The 25,546-nt window shown below is 35.2% G+C and overlaps 1 protein-coding gene across 2 annotated transcripts in view; it reads right to left on the reverse strand.

The window, feature by feature from the left end:
• The window catches only part of STXBP5L (syntaxin binding protein 5L), a 376,137-nt gene that overhangs the window by 217,127 nt on the left and 133,464 nt on the right, over positions 1 to 25,546 (reverse strand). For both annotated transcript variants that reach the window (XM_006146699.2, XM_006146698.2), the window contains exons 7-8: positions 13,297 to 13,380; positions 759 to 882 (exon numbers count right to left, since the gene is read on the reverse strand). In XM_006146699.2, coding sequence (XP_006146761.1) covers positions 759 to 882; positions 13,297 to 13,380 — 208 coding nt within the window. The remainder of the gene's footprint in view (positions 1 to 758; positions 883 to 13,296; positions 13,381 to 25,546) is intronic.

Below are 25,546 nucleotides of genomic sequence, written 5' to 3' on the forward strand. Positions count from 1 at the left end.
GGAATTGTAAAATACTTCAAACTAAATATTAATGAAAATTATGTATTTTAAAAATTATTTTAAAAATTTTATTTGTTATTATTAATTTGACGAGAGAGAGAGAGAAAGAGAAAGTGAGAAAGCAAGCCACCAAGTCCAGGATTTTAACCGTGGTCAGCCATGTGGGAGTCCAGCACTTTAACCACTGTGCCACCTGCCAGCCCCCGAAAATTAGGTATTTTAAATGAAATTACATATCAAAACTTATACAGCCAAAGTGGAGAAAAATTTTATTTTATAAAATAAATGGCAGGCCAGCAGGTGGCGCACAATGCTTAGAACATAATGTGAGAATCTGCAGAAGGTATTAAAATGTTGAAATATTCACTTTGTAAGTTAAATAATGTGATTGAATGTATAAAAAAAATGAAATAAAAATATTTAAAAAAAGGTAAGTAGAAGGGCAGGTAGGTTGTGTATTGACTAAGGGTGCTGGATTCCCACATGGCTAACCACGGTTCAAGTCCTGGACCAGGCAGTTTGCTTTCTTGCTTTTCTTTTCTCTTTCTCTCTTTCTATCTGGTCAAATTAAAAAATAATAATAACAAATAGAAATAAATAAATAAATAATTCGTAAAAAAAAAAAGGTAAGTAGAACCAGAATCCATGTCCTATTAGTGTTTTCCAACAAACACACCTATACTACCTCTCCTTCAAGTCAAGGCTATACTCCAAAATAAATACTCTAGTATTTATTTCTTTTGAAAGCATATACTTACCATGTGGAATTGTGGTCTGGAAAGGGCGATTTGGGCTTTTCAGGTTCCATAAAGTCAGGCTACCATCTGAATGGCTGCACATGAACTGTTTGCCCTCATGATGCCAATCAATTGAATGAATAGCCTAATAAAATAACAGTTAAGAATAGATAAAGTGGAACAAAGCAGATATGTTATATCATTCTATATTCCAAGAAAAAAAATTCTGATGTGAAATTATTATGTTAATAACACTTAAGAAGCACTTAATTTTTCTGACCCTAGTCAGATTACATTTGGCTTCAGCCTCCTACAGGCTTATAAAAAGCTACTAAAACTCAACTCCTGAGATAAAATTAAGTAAATTTCCTAATATCACTAGTTCCTAAAAACTGTGGTAAATCCTATGACTTCTCTGTATCTTTTGATGTTTCCTTGAAAAATAATTTATATAGAAGTAAACACAAGTTTATCAAAAATTAATTTTTAACAAGAGGAAGGCCTATTTTAATTTAAAGCCAATTTAAAAAATTTAATAAATGTATTACCATTTAAAAATTTTCAAACTATTTTTTTTTAGGAGAGAGAGGGTTTTTTTTTTTTTGGAGAGGGTTTTTTTTTTTTTTTTTTTTTTTTTTTTTTGCTGTAGGGCGTGTGTGGAAGGCTATGCCACAATCCCTTTTCCTCCATTTTCCTCTCAGGATCTTGGGCATGCACACACACATGCCTGGTGTGAGTTTAAGCCACCAGGTCTGGGACTCGAACTGTGGTCAACTATATGGGAGTCCAGTGACATAGCCATTAATGCCAACTGCTCGTCCCATCATCTGAAAATTTTCTGTGTATTTAATGTAAATATTTATATATATTATCTCATTTCATCCCATAAAATATTTGTTATTTTTTTCCAATTCACACATGGTGAAATAGGACTAACAACATGAGATACTTGCTGAAGTTACATAACTCAAAACCAAGGTCTAATTACAAAACCCATGTTCTCAATCATTGTACCGTGTTGCCTCTAGTATATACTACCTAAATAGATTTAGAACAAGAAGGGCTTACATTTTTCAAGTTTATTTTCAGGTTTACTCTGTAGTTTTGAATTATATTAAGCTACAAAAGCAGTTTTTTTTTCTTTTTCCCAACCTGTTCTACTCCCAGTGCTAGCATGATATCTTGCATAAGTAGTTACTTAATAAATACCTGTTGAATGAACATTTAATTAATGCCATATACAGTTCCATGGCATTGGTACTCTTTCTAAATTAATAGCATATGTATATAATTTGGGTAATGAGCTAAGTACAATGAAAGGAGCTCCAGTAGATACAAAAGCAGAACAAATGTATACAACATCTTTTCCTTAAAGGAACTTAAAAATAGCAAGAGAGGAAATATTAATATAAATGAATGCTAGTCATACTTTGGTTTGGAACTTTTAACATACATACTCATACTTACATAAATAAGTTATAATGAGACTTCAAAAAATTAGTTTATATAAAAATTGGATAAGAGTTTACTTGGCACAAAAGAATTTTTAAATCCATGCATAATCTTTTCATAATATGCATTTTCCATGAACTTTTTGAGTAGTCTATATATAGTTGTTAGAAGTGTCAAACAATAAGTATTATTTTAGTAACAGGTGATTGGTGTCCAGAATAATCATTAAATGTACCATAAAGGCAATAATGCATGAGCTGTTCCTCCAAAGATAAGTAAGATTTGATTTAATAGAAAAGGCAACATGAAATCCTGGACTTGATTTTCTCAACCTCGCCTTCATTATTACTAGGCAAAGATTTCTTTCGTCAGGATGCAGAAGAGGCAAAATACTCTTAGAGGTAAAAAACTCTTTCTTTTGGACTTCTCTGCTTATTTCTCCTCCCTTTTGTATGTGGTTCAGGAAAATATTGTTTTTTTCTTTACATGTTAATTTTGATAAATCTTAGTAGATTTAAAGTTCTCTAGGACTGCATTACCACCCTATGTGGAGACAGAGAAACATAATGGGTCCTAAACCTTCCTGTCTTACTGAATTTTAATCTACTGGAGAAGATGGATAGCAATAATAGCTACAATAAAGCAAAATTAAGTATAGAAAAGTAGGCACGTAAACACAACTTGTTACCAGAGACCAGGAATATCAACTTGTACATTACTGAGGAGTTGGCATTTGAACTTGGTCATATATTTAATTTGTATTTTGTTGATTATACTCTGCTCTTTTAAAAAACAGAAAACAAAGAAAAAAAACTAAAAAATATATTACAACAACTAGCTCATAGGGAATTTTAAAAGATAGAAAATGGAATTTGAAAATAAAATACTAGTTAGTTTGGCCAACATAGTGGCTGTGTCTGAATTTCTTGAAAAGGAAAAAGAAAAAGAAAACTAAAAAACAGAAATACAGTTTTCTCAGAAATTAAAAGATTTCCCTTGTGCCAAACTCTGAGGAATTTCTCTATGAGAGATTATTTAAGAAATACTGATTTAATGAAATAAAATATTTACAGCTGATGAGGAAATAAATTTACATAGTTATTTCTGAAAATACTCTTGGATTTTTTTTTTTTTGGAGACTTTTTTTTTGCTATAGGGCGTGTGCGCTCGCCAGACTGACAGAGAGAGACAGAGAGACAGAAAGAGAGAAGTCACCCCCCAGGGGGGATGGCCACGCCGCAATCCCTTCTCCTCCATTCTCCTCTCGGGATCTTGGGTACACATGCACACGCGCCCAGCGTGAGTTTAAGCCACCGGGTCCGGGCCGTGAACCGCGGTCGACTACGTGGGAGTCCAGGGACATAGCCATTATGCTAACTGCTGGTCCCAATACCCTTGGATTTTTTAAACAAAACTCTCCAATTCATCAATGGCTACTCAACAAGTTGGTCCAAATAGCTCTAATGTGGCTAAAGAATTAATAGTATTTTGCTATACAGAAGAGGAAAGAAAGGAGTTCATAATGAAGAATAAGTAAGAGGAAAGGCTTGGTGGTAGCAAGTGGTATGTTTAGGAGATAATGAATAATCTGTCTGAAATGTGAAGAGTGTATAAAAGGATGCAGTAAATTAAACTAAAGGGAAAAGATAGTACCAGGTCCTTAGATCTTATGTAGACTGTATTTTTGATAAATGGAAGCGATCCAAAGGTTCTAAGGTAGAGAACTGCATCTTCTAGTTATTTTTTTGAATGATAATATGGTTAGTAAAGGATATACAGAAAAGGTATCAGAGGAAAGGTGATCAGTTAAAAAAGATATCAGAGAAAAGATGACTAGTCTGTTAAAGTCATTGAGGCAAAAGTTAACTTAAATTAGAACATTGGGTATGAGAATGAGAAAAGAAAGGAAATAAATGAGAGATATTATAAAGACAGAATCAAAAAGACTACAAAAACTGATTGCATTTGACCTATGAAAAAAATGTAAAATATTTCTGTGAGAGTTCTAAACTGAATTAACTAATCAAAATTTAAAAACTCAAAAAAGAATACAAGTGGATATTGAGGTCTCTAAATATAAATTCAGTGCCAATGGAATATTTATCTAGACTTATCTAGCAGATTGTTAGATATTTAGAACTAGAGCACAGGGGAGAGGTAGAGAACAGGTCGTGGACATTAAATTTATTAGAATAAGGGTGAAATTTTAAATGATGAGAGAGGATACAAACACAAATGTAAATTAGAGGAGAAATGAAAAGATGGTGAAGACATAGTACCCTGAAGGGTATCTGTAATGAGCTAAGGAAAGAATTAGTAATAGAAAAAGAAAACATGATAAATGAGATGAAAGACATATAGAGAAGGCAAAAAAATTTTTTTTAGATTTTTGTCATATGGCACATGAATTCATCAGAGAGAGATAGAATCAGAGAGAGTGGAAATGAGAAAGAAATCACCCCCTCCAAGGAGGATAGTCACACTGCAATTGCTTCTCCATTCTGTCCTCACGACTCTGGGCATGCAGGCACGTGTGCTTGGTATGATCTTCAATCCTCCAAGTCCAGGAACTGAACTGCAGTGGGCCATGTGGGAGTCCAGTACCCTAATCACTATGCCACCTGCTGGCCCCAGGAAGAAAAAATTTTAAGGAGAGGCTGAGGTAGCCCCAAATACAGTGAGAAGCTTGAAAGACTGAGAAGAGGTCATAGTGCATTGTAATGGCGAACACATTGGTAACTTGAGAAACCATTTCAGATAAATATTAAAGATGATTTCTAGCTATGAGTGATAGTGTATAAGGAGAGTTAGCAAAGTTTGGCAATAAAACAAAGTATGGCTATCTCTATTAAAATGATAGGACATGTAAAGTATGCATTACAGTATTTCTCTAGAAAAATAGATTATAGATGTATAAGCATGTAAGTCAATATTTAAAATTATTTCTAGATATAAATTGGGTATACTATGGTACTCTACTAATTTGAGCTATTGCTAATCCTTATTTTAAAATTTCATTGCAAAATTACATCCACTCACTTTTTTAAAAAAAGTTTTCTGCCATAGGACACATGTTGTGTTCTCCAGAGAAAGACAGTAAGAGGGAAGTGAGAAATCATCCCCTAAGGGAGGATGGTCATGCCACAATCCCTTCTCCTCAAGTCTTTTCTCAGGGTTTTAGAATGCATGCACACGTGGCCAGTGTGATTTTCTAGCCACTGGGTCCAAGACTCAAACCACAGTTGACCATGTAGGAGTACAGTGCCTAGCCACCGCACCACCTGCTGGCCCTCCACTCACTTTTAAAGTTGCAAACTTTCCTTCCATACTTTCTATAGCCATAGGAAAACTAGCTGATTGGGTATTTTCCTCTTTGTTTCCTTTTTTAGCTAATCACTCTAATTCCAACTGGCTAAATGCCCAGATGATACCTGGACTTTTACTTACCTGCTAGTCTTATGAGAGAGAGCAACATCCATACTTACTTTTACAAATGTGTGTATTTAACAAAAGGAAAAACCTAGATTAGACACTTAGGACCATCTTTCATTATGGCTCAAGATGCCCCAGAAGTTGACTAAAGAACATATTAGGTCGTTCGGAAAGTTATGGTGATTTTTCTATGTAAAAATGTGTCATGACTTTCTTGACAACCCAATAATTGTATGATGTTATTTGCCAGATTATTTTTCACCAATCATGACCGAATTACAGAGTTGCTATATCATTAACACCTTTCATAGTTTACTGTGATAATCACTTTATATATACCATAAAATCTTAGTTGAAGAGAGCAACTAAGAAATAAATTATGAAATTTGACTTCCATCTCCAGCCCCCTTGCCTAAAGGAAACTGAGGCAGGGCCTGTCTCTGGCCCCTGGTCCCAGCTCCAGCTCCTCCATCCCCAGAGCCCTTCCCTGTCAGCAAGGTAGACATTTTTATTTTTTTTCTCTTCTTTCTTTTGTTAATTTCCTACTTCTCCTTACTCCACAGGACTGCCCCCAGGTCTCTAGCAGAGCTCAATTCCATCTCCATCCCCCTGGCTAGTGTGGCACCTGACTTTTTCTTTATTCTCTTTCATATTCTTTTCTCTTCCCTCTTATAGTGTTATCTCCTGCTTATCCTCCACACACCAAGTTGGGGGGTTAGATAGGTCTAGAATCACAGTTTACAAATACCTTAGTATTGTGAGGCTCCCTAAGATCCTCCCTTTAACTTAACCACCTGAAAAAAAGAACTTGCTCTTCAGACACCTGAATAAAGGACTCCTCCTTTAGAGACCACATTGCTAAACACAGTAGAAGAGAGACTTTGGCACACATCAGTCCACAGCAGAAGGGAAGCACACTTGTTCCCAGACAAAGAAATATTCTCCAAAAAGTTATCCAAAAGTGAATGCATCTCCCAATGGATAGAAGTACAAGAGCCTCAGGTCTGAATAAACCAGGAAATATGTCTCCATCAAAAGAACACAATAACTCTCCTCCATCTCTTGAAAAAACAGAAGATGTTACCAAAATATCAGAGAAAAAAAATTAGAACACTCATGGTGACAAAACTCCATGAGTTGGAACAGAAAACAGACAATGCACTACAGGAGATTAGGAAGCCCTTCCATGATATGAAGGAAGAAATGGACACTATAAGAAAGAATCAGATGGAATTATTAGAGATGAAGTCTGCTAGACAGGAAATCAAAAACTCCCTTGAAATTACTAAAAGTCAATTAGATCATGCTGAAGATCGAATATCTGATATCGAAGTTAAAACTTCTGGCCTAGAAAAAAACACCAAAAAGACAGAGAAAATAACCAAAAAAACATGAGGATAATAAACATCCAAACAGGGACCAGCAGTTAGCGTAATGGCTATGTCGCTGGACTCCCATGTAGTCGACCACAGTTCGAGTCCCGGACCCGGTGGCTTAAACTCACGCCGGGCACATGTGCATGCGTGCCCACGATCCCAAGAGAATGGAGAAGAAGGGATTGCAGTGTGGCCATCCCTCCCAGGGGATGATTTCTCGTTTTCTGTCTCTCTGTCTCTCTCTGTCTGTCTGGCGAGTGCACACGCCCTATAGCAAAAACCTCTCCAAAAAAATAAATAAATAAAAATAAACATCCAAACATACGAATAATTGATATCCCAGAAGGTGAAGAAACTAATAAGGGCATGGAAAATCTATTCCATGAAATCCTGGAAGAAAATGTCCCAAGTCTAGAGAAGCACTCACACATCCAGACCCAAGAAATACAAAGGACTCCAAATAGAATCAAGCCAAGAGGATCTTCCCCAAGGCACATCTTAGCCATATTGGCCAAGACCACAGTAAAGACAAGATACTAAAAATGGCAAGAGAGAAATGACAAGCAACTTACAAAGTCATCCCATCAGACTAACACAGGACCTTTCAACAGAAACAATATAAGCAAGGAAAGAATGCGAAGACATATTGAAAGTGTTAAGAGAGAAACAATTTCAACCAAGATTATTATATCCAGCAAGATTATCCTTCATATGGGAAAAAAAGATTAAAATCTTCTCAGACAGACAAAACCTGAAAGAATTTGCCAATAACCGACTAGCTCTTCAAGAAATTCTGAAGGGAGTCCTGTTCCAGGAAAATGAAAGAATGAACAGCCAGAAATAAGGTAATAAAAGACAACCAAGACAATGGCCAACTTAAAGGTAGGGACAAGTCCAGAAATATTGATAATAACATTGAATGTTAATGGATTAAATTCTCCAATGAGGAGACACAGACAGGCTGAGTGGATTAAAAACAAAACAAAACAAAACAAAACAAAACAAAAAAACAGAAACTTTTTATCTGTTGCCTACAAGAAACACATCTCATAGATAAAGACACACATAGACTAAAAGTGAAGGGCTGGAAAAAGTTATTCCATGCAAATGGGAACCATAAAAGAGCTGGAGCAGTGATACTAATTTCTGACAAATTAGGCTTTAAAACAAACATGTTTAAAGAGACAAAGAAGGGCACTATATTGTAATAAAAGGATTAATCTGTCAAGAAGATATAACACTTATAAATATCTATGTACCTAACACAGGACCTCAACACTCCACTCTCAACACTCCACTATCTAATCTGGACATATCATCTAGACAGAAAAAATGAGTAAAGAGATATAGGATCTAAATGATACCATAAATCAAATAGACTTAACAGATATCTGTAGAACTTTCCACCCAAAAACCATAAGATACACTTTTTTCTCACCCCCACATGGGAACTTTTCAAAGACTGACCACACAATAGGGCACAAAGCAAGCCTCTACAGATTCAAAGGCATAGAAACTATATCCAACAACTTCTCTGACTATGATGGAATTAAACTTGATTTTAATTTCAAGGAAAGTCCTCAAAAATACACAATACATGGAAGCTAAATAACTTACTCCTGAATGACTTCACAACTACTGAAGAAATTAAGACTGAAATGAAAAGATTCATAGAAGCCAATGACAATGAGGACATGAGTTTCCATAATCTTTGGGACACTGCTAAAGCAGTCATAAGAGGGAAGTTCATAGCAATTAGTGCACATAAGAAGAAGATGGAAAAAAGGCAAATGGATCACCTAACATCATGCCTCACAGAATTGGACAAACAACAGCAAAAAATATAAAATACTCCAGGAGAAAAGAAATAATAAGATCAGTTATTTCTAAAGATTCAAAAGGGTGAAACTCTCCCAAATTAATTCTATGAAGCCTCCATCATTCTTATCCTTAAAACAGATAAGGACAAGACAAAGAAGGAAAACTATAGACCAATATCTCTGATGATTGTAGATGCAAAAATTCTCAACAAGATACTAGCAAATAGTATCCAACAACATATAAGAAAGATTATACATGATGACCAGGTAGTATTTATTCCAGGGATACAAGGTTGATTCAACATATGCAAAATCATAAATGTAATGCACTATATTAATAGGAAGAAAGAGAAAAACCATATGGTCATATCAATTGATGCAGAAAAAGCATTCAATAAGATACAACATCCCTTCATGATCAAGACTCTCAGCAAAATCGGCATAGAAGGGTCATTTCTCAACACAATAAAAGCTATCTATGAAAAACCCATAGCAAACATCATCCTGAATGGAGAAAAACTGAAAGCTTTTCCACTAAAAACTGGCACAAGACAAGGATGCCCACTTTCTCCACTCCTTTTTAATATAGTACTGGAAGTCCTCACCAATGCAATCAGAAAATAGAACAAAATAAAAGGCATTCAAACAAGAAAAGAAGAGGTGAAACTATCTCTATTTGCAGATGACATGATGGTGTACATAGAAGATCCAATGGTATCCATGAAAAAATTCCTGGAATTACTGAATTTACATGAATACAGTAAAGTTGCAAGATACAAAATCAACATATAGAAATCTGTAGCATTTCTATATATGAATAGTAGGCAGACTGAGCTAGAACTGAAAAAAGTAATTTCATTTGCCATAGCCACAAAAAGTATAAGATACCTAGGAATAAAGCTAACAAAAGAAGTTAAAGACCACCACAGGAAAACAATAAGAAGCTAAAAACAGATACTGAAAATGACACAAAAAAGCGGAAGGACATCCCATGTTCCTGGATTGGAAGAGTTAATACAATCAAAGTGGCGACGCTACCCAAATTAATCTACATAATTAATGTAATCCCAATCAAAGTGCCAAAGACATTCTTCACAGATCTAGAAAAGACAATAAGACAATTTGTCTGGAATCATAAAATATCTTGTATTGCCAAAGCAATCCTGCATAAGAAGAGTAGAGTGGGTGGCATCTCACTCCCTAACACAAAAATATACTACAAAGCTGTGGTAGTCAAAACAGCATGATATTGGCACAGAAATAGACAGGTAGACCAATGGAACAGAATAGAGTCCCCAGAAATAAACTACCAAACATACAGCCAACTGATTTTTTTACAAAGAGTACCTGTAAATCCAGTGTGGAAAGGAAAACCTCTTTAGCAAATGGTGCTGGAAAAACTGGATATCCACCTGCAGAAAGATGAATCTGAACCCCTATCTCTCACCATTGATTAAAATCAACTCAAAGTGGATCAAAGATTTAAATCTAAGACCTCAAACTATAAATCTACTGCTGGAAAACACTGGAGAAACTCTGGAAGACATTGGGGTAGGCAAAGACTTCTTAAATAAAACCTCCAAAGCACAGTCAATAATCCCAAAAATAGACAAATGGTATTACATCAGATTAAGAAGTTTCTGTATGGTAAAATACACAGTAATTAGTGTGAATTGCCAGTCCTCAGAATGGGAAAATATTTTTGTAAACTATGTATCAGATAAAGGACTGAGAACCAGAATACACAAGGAACTCAAGCAGCTGTCCTGAAAAAAAGACGATTAACCCTATGAAAAGATGGGAGAATGAGTTGGAAAAAACCACTCTCCAAGGAATACATATGAATAGCCAAAAGGCATATGAAAAAACGCTCAACATCCCTCATTGTAAGGGAGATGCCACCTAACCTCAGTCAGAATAACTAAGATTAAAAAAAAAAAAATGATGAGTGAGAGTGGGGGTGTGGTGAAAGGGGAACTCTTCTACACTGCTGGTGGGAATGTAAATTGGTCTATCCACTGTAGAGAACAACATGGAGATTCCTCAAAGATCTGCAAATAGAACTACTACATGATCCAGCAATCCCACTGCTTGGTATTTACCCAAAAAACAGAAGAATTCTCAATTGGAAAAGTGCTTGCATATCGATGTTTATTGTGGCATTATTCACAATTGCTAAGACATGGAACTAACCCAAATGTCCATGAACAGATGAATGGATTGAAAAAGTATACCACATATACTCTATGGAATACTATTCAACCATAAAAAACAACAAGACCCTGGCTTTTGACAGAAAGTGGATGAATATGGAAGATTTACTGCTAAGTGAAGCAAGGCAGGCTATGAAGGAGAGACATTGTATTTCTCCACTTAATGTATATAGAGTGTTTGCACTCCATGGCTGAAACTGAATGACTAAAGGTTACAGAAACTTAACTAAATGGTTGTGAATACCAGATAGAGTGTGGGAAGAAGGTGAGTGAAGGATAGAGTCTGAGGAAGGACGTTAAGGAGAAAAACAAAGAGGCAAGGTATTTATGGGATGAAGAAATGAATTATCATCTATTAAAGATAATTTTATAGTATTGTCAACTGGACTGGTAAGAAATATACATATGTTGGAATATCCACTTTATAAGCTAAGTAATATGTGATTGAAAGTATAAAAGAAATAGAAATAAAAAGAAATTTTAAAAATTGTGAAACTTATGAAATAGGTGAAAACTTACATCTTTATTTTTTTGTCATTTTTTTTTTTAGAGTATTTTCCTATAGGGTGCATGAGCTTACTAGAGAGAGAAAAGAATTACAATGAGAAAAAAGTGATCAATCATCACCTGGAGGGATGGCCACTTGCAATCCCTTCTCCTCCATTCTCCTGGGATTTTGGGCATGCACACAGATGCACTGGTGTAATTTTCAAACCACCAGGTCCAGGACTTGAACCGGTGTCCGTCATGTGGAATCCAGTGCCTCAACCACCACACCACCTGCTTGCCCTGACACTTACATCTTTCAGCACTAAAACTTTGCCATAGGGCGGGCGCCACCATGCCCGGTAGCACTAAAACTTTGAAAACCGAACCATGGTATGGAACTGGGAGAAACTGCCAAGTATCCTAGAGTGATTACTGAAAATTTATGTGGTGTCATTTTTTATTCCTCCAATAAAAAGGAGGAAATATTCTAAAAGAGTGTTTGTGTGTGTTTCTTTTTCCATTTATTTAAACACTGCCTTAAATTATTAGGCATTCTTCTCATATAAAAATGAATGTTACCGGACAATTTTTGACCAATGTTTTCCTTCTACCTATCCCCATTCCCACCATTTTTAAAATTTAAATTAAAATCATAGATGATTGTCTTTATTTCCACAGCTACAAGAGATAATTCTTTTTACACCCAGCTTCACTTTCTTCATATTAGCTTCTTATGAAGGGGGAAATAATTAATGGCCTAGAATCAATATCTGAACAACTGAGAGTATCAAGTGGAAGACTAATCTCTGATAAATGAGAGTTTATTGTTTTTCCTAACAAAAGCTGAATCAAGTCTGTTATATAAAAGAATTCTTGTATCAAAATATTATTGTGGGGCTAGCAGATGATGTGGTGATTAAGGTGATGGACTTTCACAAGACCAACCACAGTTTGAGTCCCAGATCTGGTGGCTTGCTTTCTTACTTTCCCTCTCTCTTTCTTTCTATTTCTCTCTGGTGAGTGAGAATGCCCTATAGCAAATTAAAATAATATAATGATAAATAAAATTAATAAATAACTCTTTTAAAATAACTTATTGTTGGATATTAAGTTTTACTATTTACAAAATCTCTCTTTACTCCAAGGACATAAGTATTACATACTTTCAAATTGACCTAAACCTTTCTCGTAGAAAATAAATTTTTAAAAGTAGGTACAAAAAGTATCTTTAGAGATCTTAAGGACAATAAGGTAAGGCATAAGCGTGGGCCTAAAGGAAGGAAAAGGAGACAAAGTTGGGGATATAGTATAGGTTGGCAATAGGCACCAAAGTATATAAGATGCTCTCAAAAGGGCTCCCAAATAGGTAGTCAAGTTGGAATTCCAACTCAGGAGATTAACCTACAGTTGAAACTGGTGTAAATATCAAAAGAGAGTATGAAGAATTGGGTCAGAGAAAGGTGTGATATGGTGCCCTCAGGTGGCATAGTGGTTGAGGGCGCTGGACTCCCACATGATTGACTGTAGTTTGAGTCCTGGACCTGGTGGCTTGTTTGCTCTCTCTCTCTCTCTCTCTCTCTCTCTCTCAGTTTCTCTCTTTCTCTCACTCTGTCCCTCTCTAGTCAAATTAAAATAAACAAATAATTAAGTTAAATAAAATAATTCTTAAAAATAAGAAAAGGTATGATAAAAATATTGATAAAGGACAAAAATTGAAGAAGAAAACAGGCACAAGGTCACAATACATTTTTCAAATATTTCAGTAGAAATCACTTACCTCATCGTAATAAAGTCTCAGCTCTGCTCTTTTAGATTTCAAGTCCCAGAATACCACAGTACCGTTTTCATAACCTATTAGCAGCTAGAAAACATTAGAACAATTATTTTCTTAATCTTGACATGAATTTTAGTTTGCTTCAAATAAAAATTTGATATTAATACAATAAAGTAAAATATTACTACAAAGACAATCTTATTAGGGATAGCAGTTTCATTTTTTTAAGACTAGAAAAATAGGTTTCCTACATATTTTTTAAAAATGGCAAACTCTCCTTCAATATAAACACTTATCAGTGAACTTTCCCTTGTTTCATAGAGGAATTGAAGAAGCAAATAAATATATATTTCACAATACAAAAATAAGTGTGAAAATTGGAAGAAAAGAAAAATTGGGAAGAAAAATGAAGATGAAATAAAAGATGAAATGGAGTAAGTTTAATAACCCATGTTTATGCCATTCAGTCCTAGGCAATTAAAAGACATGGCTGCAAATTTGGCTTCCAATTTCTTTCTGTAATTTCTATTTTCTCTTTGACTACAGTAGGCATTTTAAACTAATGGTTTATGTACCCTTAGAAGTTCACAAAAATATTCCAGAGGGACCAGCAGTTAACGTAATGGTTATGTCGCTGGACTCCCACGTAGCCGACCGGGGTTAGCGTCCTGGACCCGGTGACTTAAAACTTACATGGGCACATGTGTGTGCGTGCCAAGATCCTGAGAGGAGAAAGGCGGAGAAGGGATTGCAGCGTGGCCATCCCCCCTGGGGGGTGATTTCTCGCTTTCTGTCTCTCTGTCTGTCTCTGTCTGTCTGGAGAGCACACATGCCCTATAGCAAAACCCTCTCCAAAACAGAAAAAAAGAAAAAAAGTATTCCAGAGACTCGCATCATTAAAAATGGTGGAATATTTTTAAAATCAACAAATAAGACAATTAACAAATGCATATTTTTCTTTTTAAAATAACAGAATTTGAGAGCAGATATTAAGTATAAAATAATCAGAAATCAGACTCAGTACTATGAAACACTGCCAGCCACGCTGGAAATTTTTATTGTTATATGAATCCAGGTTACAATTAGAACTCCTCCTTATTTTTTTTTTGGAGAAGTTTTCACTATAGGGCGCGAGCGCTCGCCAGACAGACAGAGAGAGACAGAAAGCGAGAAATCACCCCCAAGGGGGGATGGCCACGCCGCAATCCCTTCTCCTCCATTCTCCTCTCGGGATCTTGGGCACGCACACACACACGCCCGGCGTGAGTTTTAAGCCACTGGGTCCGGGACGTGAACCGCGGTCGACTACGTGGGAGTCCAGGGACATAGCCATTATGCTAACTGCTGGTTCCCAGAACTCTTTTTTTCAACCAATGATAGGTTAAATTTAGCAAAAATAATCTATCATTGGTTTAAAATAAAATAAAGAAGTGGAAAGATAACCATAGGTCAGAATTAATATAATGACAATATTTCTGATGGATTGTCTTTAAGATTAGTTTCCTGAAATTAATTAATAGTATTCCTTTGAAGAAAATTTCTTTATTATTATTCTTGAAAATTCTAATGTAGTGCATGAATATGTTTCAATAACATCACAAAACCAGTGGTAAAAACAATAGATATAATGGTGTGGTGATAACCTACACGGCATCCTGAGACCTCATCCTTTACTTCAACAAGTTATAAGGGGACACAAAAACAGCAAAAAATAAGCTACTAGTTTTAACAGGACATATATATTCAAATACCAGATCGTTAGAGCAATTAATATTTACTCTTTTTATGATTATGATACATATTCAATCACTGTATATCTCTATAGCACACAATATGTTTTTCAAGGTATGTGTGTGGTACACAACAATTGAATCAAAGATATTAATATAAACATCATTTTCAACAGAGAACTTTACAGTCTTGTATCTGGTAAGTGCCTTTCCCTGGGCCCCTCCCACCAACCTTCCCATACGGTTTCTGGTATCTACACTTATCCTCCCTACTATTATATTTTCTGATCTTTCCATTTCTGCTGTACTTTGTAGCCATTCAATAAATATTAAGTGAGGATATACAGTGTTTGTCTTTCATAGTTTAGCTTATTTTGCTCAGCATTAAATCTTTTAATATATGTCCACTTTCAGTCAAATAGTAGGGTCTCATTGTTCCTTATGGCTGGATAGTATTCCATAGTGTACATGTGTCACAGTTTTTAAATTCATTCATTAGTTTTTGGGAATTTAGGTTGATTCCATATCTTAGCAATTGTGAATAATGTTACAATAAACATAGGTGTCCAAGTGGTTTTCTGAAAGTGTTTATTTGTCCTTTGAGTAAACATCAAAGAGTGGGTTTAAGGTCATATGGTAGCTCTATTTGTGGGGTTTTGAGGAATCTCCACATTGTTTCCATATTGGCTGCACCAATTCACATATCCACTAGTAGTGTAGGAGTGTTCCCTTTTTCATGTCTGCCTTGTCAGCACTTGTTGTTCTTCATTTTCTTAGTAAAAACCATTCTTACTGGACTTAAGAGGTATCTCATTATGGTTTTGATTTGTATTTCTCTTACGATAAGCATGATGAACATTTTTCTTACGCCTTTTGGCCATTTGTATGTCTTTCTTAGAGAATTGTCTGTTCAGCTCATTTGCCCATTTCTAAATTGGGTTATTCTTTATTTTGTGGGTGAGCTGTTTGAGTTCCCTGTATATTCTGGTTATCAATCCCTTATCTGAAGCATAGTTTACAAATAATTTTTCCCATTCTGAGGATCATCTCTTCACTCAAATTGTTATTTCCTTTGCAGTACAGAAGCTTTTTATTTAATGAGTTCCCACTTGTCCATTTTTAGGATAACTGCCTGTGCTTTAGGGGTCTTGCTGAAAAAAATCTTCATTACTCTGATATCATTAAGAGTTATTCTTGATGCTATAACATATACTTAGATGGTTATTAAACCATACATAAAACATTTTAAAATGGAGTTGACAAAAATATTGAGCTTTCTTTACATACTAACTTAAAGTCAATGACATATATGACTTGCTAAATGAAAAAATTAAAAATATATATATTTAAGTATTTAAGTATTTCTTTAGATAAAAATGTATGTAAAGTCATATATACGAAGATATATTTTAACTTAACTTTAAATCAATTATTTTTGTACACTAGGGAAAATGATGAACAACAAAGCCAATTTCTTTTAAAAAATAATTACTTATTTCATTTTATTTCTTCTTATTATTCTTTTTTTAAATTTGGTATAGGGCATGTATGCTCACCAGAGATACATGCACAGAGAGAGGGGGAAAGTGAGAAAGCAAGCAGCCAGATCCGGGACTCAAACCATGGTCGAACATGTGGGAGACCACAGTCTGAACCACCACTGTGCCACCTGCAGCCTCAAAATCTATTTCTATTGAGTATTTCAGATTATGGGAAAGAAGATGTGTTAGCTTAAAAGCTTTGAAAAATATTACTTCTCCTAGAAAATGAATGATCTTTCCAAATTTGAACCTCAAGGTATAACAAAGTCTTTAAAACACTATAACAGCTTTTCGAAGCAAATAACTGAAAGATAAAAGTTGCTTTACTTATAAAACATTACTAGTAGTAATCTCACTGAATCACAAAATGTAATAGAAAACACTGAGGCTCAAGACATCACAAAAAATTGGAATAACTGTACAAGATTATGATATAGGAGATATGATACTAGAATCACTAGAATATTAATAAAGAGAAAACTAGCCCCAGACATCCAAGAGATACCAGACAAGGTCACTCTGTGACTATGAAGGATAAAGACAAAAGCAAGACCACTCAGCAATCATATCTGACCACACCAAGACAAGAATATTACCCATGCCACAAATTATGCATATGTAATTTAAAAAAAAAACCAATCTGTTACAATAGAATACAAGTTGCATAAAGGCAAGAAGTAGGCTGAGTTATTCATAATTATCATGAAGACCTGAAACAATGTCTGAAGGAAACACGTATTTGATAAATATCAAATTCGTAATTCAGTACCAAAGAAACAAAAATCTTGAGTACAATATTCTATTTTATTTTTGTAAGAGAGATTTTTTTTTGCTATAGGGCGAGTGAGCTTGCTGGAGAAACAGAGAGACAGAGAGTCAGAACGCAAGAAATCACACCCAGAGGGGATGGTGATACTGTAAACCTTCTCCTCCATTCTCCTTTTTGGGATCTAGGGCATGCATGCACATGCAACTGGTATGAGTTTTAAGCTGCTTGGTCTGAGACTCAAATCTCGGTCAACTACGTGGGAGTCCAGCAACATAACCATTAAGTTATCTGCTCATCCTGAGAACAATATTCTAACCACTGAGAAATAAAGTTAGAAGTCATTGATAAACATATTTTAGAAGCTAAAAGAAACACATTTTAGAAGCCAAAAGAAACCTCCTAAATAATAGGCAAGAAAGAAATCATAGTTAAATGTATGAAATAATAAGCGAACAAAAAAAAATAATGCCTCATGTTAAAACTGTGAGACAGAGGGCCAGCCAGCAGAATGATGGTTAAGGACGCTGGACTCTCACATGGTCAACTGTGGTTCAAGTCCCGGAGCTGGCAGCTTGCTTTTTCACTTTAGCCTCCTCTCTCTCTCAGTCTCTCTCTCTCTCTCTCACTTTTGCTCTCACTCTCTTGCTCTAATTCCCTCTAGTCAAGCTAAAATAAAATTAAATAAAATAATTCTTTAAAAACCTATGAGACATAAGTAAATCTTTAATTTTTTAATTTGCAAGACAGTAGAGAGAAAGAAGGTAAGAGAAAAAGTACCCTTCCCCAACAGAATGTGGTCATGCCACAATCCTTTCTCCATTTCTCCATTCTGTTGGGATTTTGGGAATGCACATTTACATGCCTGGTGTGTTTTCCAGGCCACTGGGGTCATTACTCAAACAACCCCATCAGCCATGTGGGATCCAGCTAGCTCCCTTAAACAGTAGTCCAGGGAACTAGCCTTAGTGAGTCTTAATCAAGAGAGATATTTGTAGTTTTACAAACATATAAAAAAAGGAAAAACTTAAAATTGTTTAAAGATATAAATATTTGACTTGAATAAGTCAAGAGAAAAGGTGAAATTTAAAAACTAGGAAGAAAAAAATAATCATCTTATCCCACAGCAAAGGATACCTTCCATTTATTCAAGTATAACTTACATTTTTCAGGAAGTTGAAAAGTTTTCCCTGTATTGATTTTCTTTTTAATTTATAACTTATTTTGACTTTTTTCTTGCCGTTTTATTCAGGCTATTCTCTTATTTATCTTTTTAAAGAGAGCATTTATAGCTAAATTTTAGTATGCAACCTTCTCAGTTATTTGATTGTATTCATTTTAATATTGATTTTCTTAGGCATTTGGGTATATTATCATATAATCTTAAAATAGAGGTAAGTTTACTTCTTTCCGAATTTTTAGCCCTCTAATTTTCTTTATCATTGCATTGCAAAAAATATCCTAAATGTTAAAAATAGTTGAGAAGGTGAGCATTCTTGCCACTTTCTTGACTTTTGTGGCAATGCCCTTAGGGTTTCTCCATTTAATAAAATTGTAAAGATAAGCAGGAAAGTAGGGAGGTAGGTAGGTAGATAGATAAGATAGATACATCAATAGAGTAGACAGAGATTTAAAGTGTAAATTAATACTCTTATTTTATACATTTCTTTCATTAGAAATAGATATTTAACTTTTAAATAAATATTTTTAAATTGTCAGAGAATGTATGTGCTTAAGAGAGCGACAGAGACAAAGAGAGCACCCCACCCCCAAATGGGACACAGTCATGCTGCAGTCCTTTCTCCTCTATTTGTACATCCTGTTGGGGTTTAGGACTTACATTCACATGTATGTACACAGCATGTTTTTCAAGTTGTCAGGGGTATAATTCAAATCATGATCTGCCATGTGGGATCCAACTATGGGGTGAGCCCCCAAAAAATATTTTTATTGGGAGCAGCAGTTGGTGTAATGGCTATGTTGCTGGACCCCCATGTAGTCGACTGCGGTTCATGTCCCGGACCCGGTGGCTTAAAACTCACGCGGGGTGCATGTGCATGTGTGCCCAAGATCCTGAGAGGAGAAAGGAGGAGAAGGGATTGCGGTGTGGCCATCCCCCCTGGGGGGTGATTTCTCTCTTTCTGTCTCTCTGTCTCTCTCTGTCTGTCTAGCGAGCGCATGCACCCTATAGCAAAAACCTCTCCCCCAAAAAATATTTTTATTAAAGTGTACATAGAGGAAAGTACACCAATTATAGATGTACATTTAATGAATTACAATGAAGGAAATAAACCCATAGAACTACCATATGGTATGAATATGTTAAACTTTAATGAACACTGTCCAGCACTTTTCTAAAATGATTACAACAATTTTCATTTCCATAAGCTAACCACAAGTGTTCCAATTACTTCTCATCTTCCCTAATATTGTCAATAGTTGTACATATTAAATAGAAAAGATATATAGCCGGCATCTTTGGCTCATCTCTGACTGCAGGAAGACAATTTTTATTTATTCACTATTAAGAAAGATATTTTCATAGCTCTAGGTAAATTAATAAAGTTCAGATTAATGGGTACCAGCAGATGGTGTAATGGTTACTTTGCTGGACTCCCACACAGCAGACTGCGGTCACAGCGCCTTGAAACTTGAGCTGGGCACGTGTGTATGCATGCCCAAAATCCTGAGAGGAGAATGGAGGAGAATGGATTGCAGTATGACCATCCCCTGTGAAGAGTGATTTTTCGTTTTCTGTCTCTGTCTCCCTGTCAAAAGCATGCACTCTATAGCAAAAATCTCTTTTAAAAAAAGTTCAGATTAATGAAATTATTTTAACTTTTTGAGCAAGAGAATGTTAGCATGAAGAAAAGTTTCATTTTATTAAATACTTATGTAGCTATTTTATTCATATATTTTTCTTATATGTGTTAGTATGCAAATTAATTGCTTTTGAAAAGTTTAGCCAACTGTATTCTTAGGATGAATACAAATAGATTGTAATTTTTTCTGCCTTCTCTTTCATTCCTCTATCAGATTTTCCAGACATGCATTAATTTTATTAGTGTTCTAAAAAAAATCAACATCAATTTTTGGTAATGTATAAAATTACTGTTTTCTATTATTTTTTTTCTCATCTTTTATAGTGGGGTTCTCAAAGAAACAGAAACCAATAAAGAGAATTATTATGAGAAATTGGCTCATGTGATACCAAGGTCTTCTGGGAAAGTTGACAAGCTAGAGACCCAAAGGAGCTGATAGTGTAGTTCCAGTCTAAAACCAGAGAGGTCAAGAACCGGGTAGATCTGATGATTCTATTAGAATCTGAAGGCAGAAAAAAGACCATTTTTCGGTCTGAAAGCAGTCAGACAGGAACAAGTCTGTCTTACTGGGGAGAGAGTCAGGCTTTTTCTTCTATTGTATTAAGGCCTTCAACTGATCAATTAGGCCCACACATACTACAGCAAGCAGTATGTTTTACTTAGTCTACAAATTTAAATGTTATTCTCATCTAAAATATCCTCACAGAAACATCTAGAATGATGTTTAACCAAATATCTGAGCACCCCAAGGCCCTGTCAAGTTGCCAAATAAAATTAACTATCACATCTTTATTGCTATCTTTTTTTCCCCTGTTTGAGATTAACTCACTATTTCTAATTTACTGAGTTGGGCACTAAGATAATTAATTTTCAGCTTTTCTTCATCTTTTTGAAAAGGTTATTTCTTTTTTTTTTTTTTTGGAGAGGTTTTTGCTATAGGGCGCGTGTGCTCGCCAGACAGACAGAGAGAGACAGAGAGACAGAAAACGAGAAATCACCCCCCAGGGGGGGATGGCCACACCCCAATCCCTTCTCCTCCATTCTCCTCTTGAGATCTTGGGCACACACGCACACGCGCCCGGCCTGAGTTTAAGCCACTGGGTCCGGGACTCAAACCGCAGTCGACTATGTGGGAGTCCAGTGCCATAGCCATTACGCTAACTGCTGGTCCCAAAGTTTATTTATTTCTTGAGAGAAAGAGAGACAAACAGACAGAGGTATCTGAGAAAAGTTTTGCCATGCTGTTGTATAATTCTCCTTCCAGCCTCCCAGTCAGCTAGGATTACAGGCATGCGTAGGTGTTCCTAGCAATGTTCAGATCAATCCAAGTCTGAACCTGGGCCTCCTAGGCCACTTCATTATTGAGCAGTAGTACCCTACCCTCTAAACCATTATGGCAGGCCTTTTCTTCATTTAAAAAATAAATAAAATAAAGGCTGTGAATTTCCTTCTAGGCACAGCTACATTTTAGGAGTTGTAACATGCATGTTTTTATTATAGCTCAGCTGAAAATATATCCCAATTTCTATACTGATTTCTTCTCTGATTATAAGCTATTTAGAGGTATAACTCTTGATAACTAGGCATTTATTTATCTTTTTTTATTGATGATCATGTTAAATTATCTTGTAGTTAAAGAACATATTCTCTATCCTTTCAATTCTCTATAAGTTTGTTGACATAGGTTTTATGATTCGACAAATAGATAATCTTGATACTCTATGTACACTTGTAAATATGTAGTCTGCAAGTGTTGAATATAATGTACTATATATGTCAATCAGTTTTTGTTAATCATTTGGTTCAAATTTTTTTATCCTCACTATTTCTGTTTGTTTTCTCAGTGACTGAGAGTAGTGCATTAAAATCTTCAACTGTGATTATAGATTGGAGTAGATTTCATTTTATTTCTATTCACCTTGATTTCTATATTATAGTTGTGTTAAATTATACACACACACACATCAAAGAACCATATAAAATGAAAACATTTAAATATTTACAAGTTTCAGGCATGGTACCATGCAAAGAAAGCACTGCCTGAACACCATATAGCTATGCCATTAGATATATAAAAATTTAAGATTATTAGAACTTCTGCTGAACTGACCCAATTTCTATTACAAAATGTTACTCTGATAAAAAGTTCTTGCTTTAAAGTCTAAATTCTCTGATACTAGGATAGCTACACCAGTTTTCTTTAGTTAGAGTTTATATGCTATATCATTTTATATCCTTTTACATTAAACTTTTCTATATCCTTAAGTTTAAAATGTTTCTCTGAGAATATTATTCTCTTAAATTAGCTTATTTATTCTGCTTACATTTAACATAATTGCTAACATATTTTAGAACAAATCCACCTACTTGTTTTATACTTGTCCCATCTGTTTAATGTTATGAGGATTGGCTCATCTAATTATAAAGGCCAAAAAGTTCCACAATATACCATCTGCAAGCTCGAAAACCAAAAAAATGTCAGAATTATAATTCCAGTCTGAGTCTGAAGGCCTGAGAACCATGGGGACACTGGTGCTAGTTTTAGTCTGAAGGCTTGAGAATCTGAAGTTCTGATGTCCAAAAGAAAGAAAAGATGGATGTCCCACCCCAAGAAGAAAGAACAAATTAACTTTCCTCCTTTTTGTTTTTTCTGGGCCTTCAATGGATTAGATGATGTGTGCCCACATTAGTAAGGGGTGATATTCTTCCTTCAGTCTAGTAACTCAGAATGTTAACCTTGTTTAGAAACTCCCACAGACACACTTGGAAAAAAAAATTTTTTTTTTTTAAGGTTTTTGCCATAGTGTGTATGTGCTTGCCAAAGAAAGACAGACAAACAGAGATGGAAAGTGAAAAACTACCCTCCAGGAAGGATGACCACACTATAATCCCTTCTCCTTCATTCTCCTCTTGAGATTTTGGGCACTCACGCACACACACCCAGTGTGACCTTAAAACCACCAGGTCCTGGACTCAAATTGTGGTTGGCCCTGTGGTAATCCAGCACTTTAATCACCATGCTACTTGCTGGCCTCTAAAACTAACATTTTGCTAACCAACTAGGTATTTTGTTTGTTTGTTTGTTAGAGCTTTTGTCTATAGAGCCAATGGACTCACTGGAGAGACAGTGAAATAGAAAATGAGAAATCATCCCCTGGGGGGATGGCCAAGCCCCAATCACTTCTCTTCCAGTCTCCTGTTGGAATTTTGGGCATGCATGCATATGTGCTGGGTGTGAGTTTCAAGCCATTTTATGAGTCCAACAAAGCAACCATTACACCATCTGCTGGTCTCCCACCTGGGTATTCTTTAATCCAGTAAACTTAATACATAAAATAAACCATCATGAAGATGTCGGAAATTAAATTCAATGGACATCACCCCAACTTTCAATCTATATTTTCCTTATATTTTAATTCACAATATATTATACTGCCTGAAGGTGGATCACAGCATCAGTACCCTGTGAGAAGTGTTGCTTCTCTCTCTCACTTTTTGTCTCTCTGTGTCTCTTACACATGCAAGAAATAAACTTTTTAAAAAGTTCATAGCACAGATTATAAAAAAAAAACCTACATGGATATAAACTTCTTTTATACCCAAATAAACTCATACTTAAAAAATATAATTTTAAAAATTCATTTTTTTTCCATGAATGAGAGAGACAGGGAGAGAGCAACAGACACAGAAACAGCATCCCCAACAGGGTTATGACATGATCCACCTCAGCTTCAGTGAGATCTGGATCATGGGCACATGAGTACCTGGTGTACTTAGGGGAGTCTCCAGCACAAACCTGGAACATTTTTCTGTATAGCAGACTTGCAAAGCATAACATTTTACTGCTGTACCACTGCGAGACCCTATTAATTCATGTGGCAATCCCATTCTTCCACGAACTTTTTTGAAGTCCTCTAATATATTCGTAATTGTTATCTTCCTGGTGGCTAGACCTTTTATTATTATACAATGTTCTTTTCTGTCTCTCATGATGATTTTTGACTCAAGTCTACGCTATGTGAAATTACAGTCACTCTTTTGCTCTTTTGGCTACCATTTGCATGACCTATCATCGGCAAAGACAAAATTTTCCCATCCCTTCACTTTTATCCTTTGTATGTCCTTAAATTTAAGGAGAGTTTCTTGTGAACAGCATGTAGTTTAGTTTAGCTTTTTATTTTCTCCATTCAGCCACTCTAAGTCTTTTGATTGGAGAATTTCATCCATTTACATATTATTGATAAGGGAGTACTTACTATCATCATTTTGTTAGTTGTTTTTCTTATACTTCTTTAGTCTGTCTTTTCCTCTCTTGCTGTCTTCCATTGTATTCTTTACTTTTGGTATTGTATTCTTTATTTCTTTTAACCTCTGTAGGCATTCTTTGTGTGTGTTACCTTGAAACTTCAATAAAACATAGCATTCTATTTTAAGAGGCTGGCCCCTTAGTTCAATAGTGTACAAAAACTATATATTGACTTCTCTCCTTCCAACTTGTATTTTATAGTGTTGCCAAAATTTTCACTATTCATATTGATTATCTTTAAATGTATTTTTCAGTTATAATTATTTTTAAAGAATTATTCAATTTTATTTACTACTATTATTTTTAAATTTTCTATAGTGCATATGCACTCATGAGAAAGAGAGAGAAAGCAAGAAAGCAAGCGGCCAGGTCCAGGACTTGAACTGTGGCTGACCATGTGGGAGTCCAGGGCCTCAACCACCATGTCACCTGCTGGATCCCAGTTTTAGTTATTTTTAATACTTCTGTCTTTTAATTATTTATTCTAAAAAAAAAAAAAAAGATTTACCCACCACTCTTACAGTAAAGTATTCTGTATTTGCTTACATTTCTACCTATGTCTACTAATGAGTTTCTTACTTTCTTCTGCTATTGTGTTGCTGTTTAGTGCCCTTTTATTTCAGTTTGAAGAACCCTTTAGTAGTTCTTGTAAGGCAAATCTAGGAATGATGAATTTTTTCCACTGTTATTTAAAAAGGTGTTTTTCTATCTTTCATTTCTGAAGTATAGTATTTTTGGTTGGTAGGGTTTTTTTCCTTTCAATACTTTGAATATATTGTTCTGTTTCTCTCTGGTCTGTGTTGTTTTTGTTGAAAAGTCTAGTAAATAATCTTATGAATGTTTCTATGCTGCTTTTAAAGTTCTCTGTCTTTTCTCTTGCTGCTTTTAAAGTTCTCTGTCTTTGACCTTTGACAATTTGACTATAATATGGCTCAGAGTAGACCTCTTAGGGCTCATTTATTTAGTGTTCTTTGAGCTTATTAAGTCTGATTGTCCAATTTCTTTCCTAGAGTTGAGAATTTTTTAGCCACTATTTCTTTGAATAAGCTTTCTGAAATATGAATACACACACACACACACACACACAA

This window comes from Tupaia chinensis, unplaced genomic scaffold (genome assembly GCF_000334495.1).
Source record: "Tupaia chinensis unplaced genomic scaffold, TupChi_1.0 Scaffold000185_1, whole genome shotgun sequence".
NCBI lineage: Eukaryota > Metazoa > Chordata > Mammalia > Scandentia > Tupaiidae > Tupaia > Tupaia belangeri.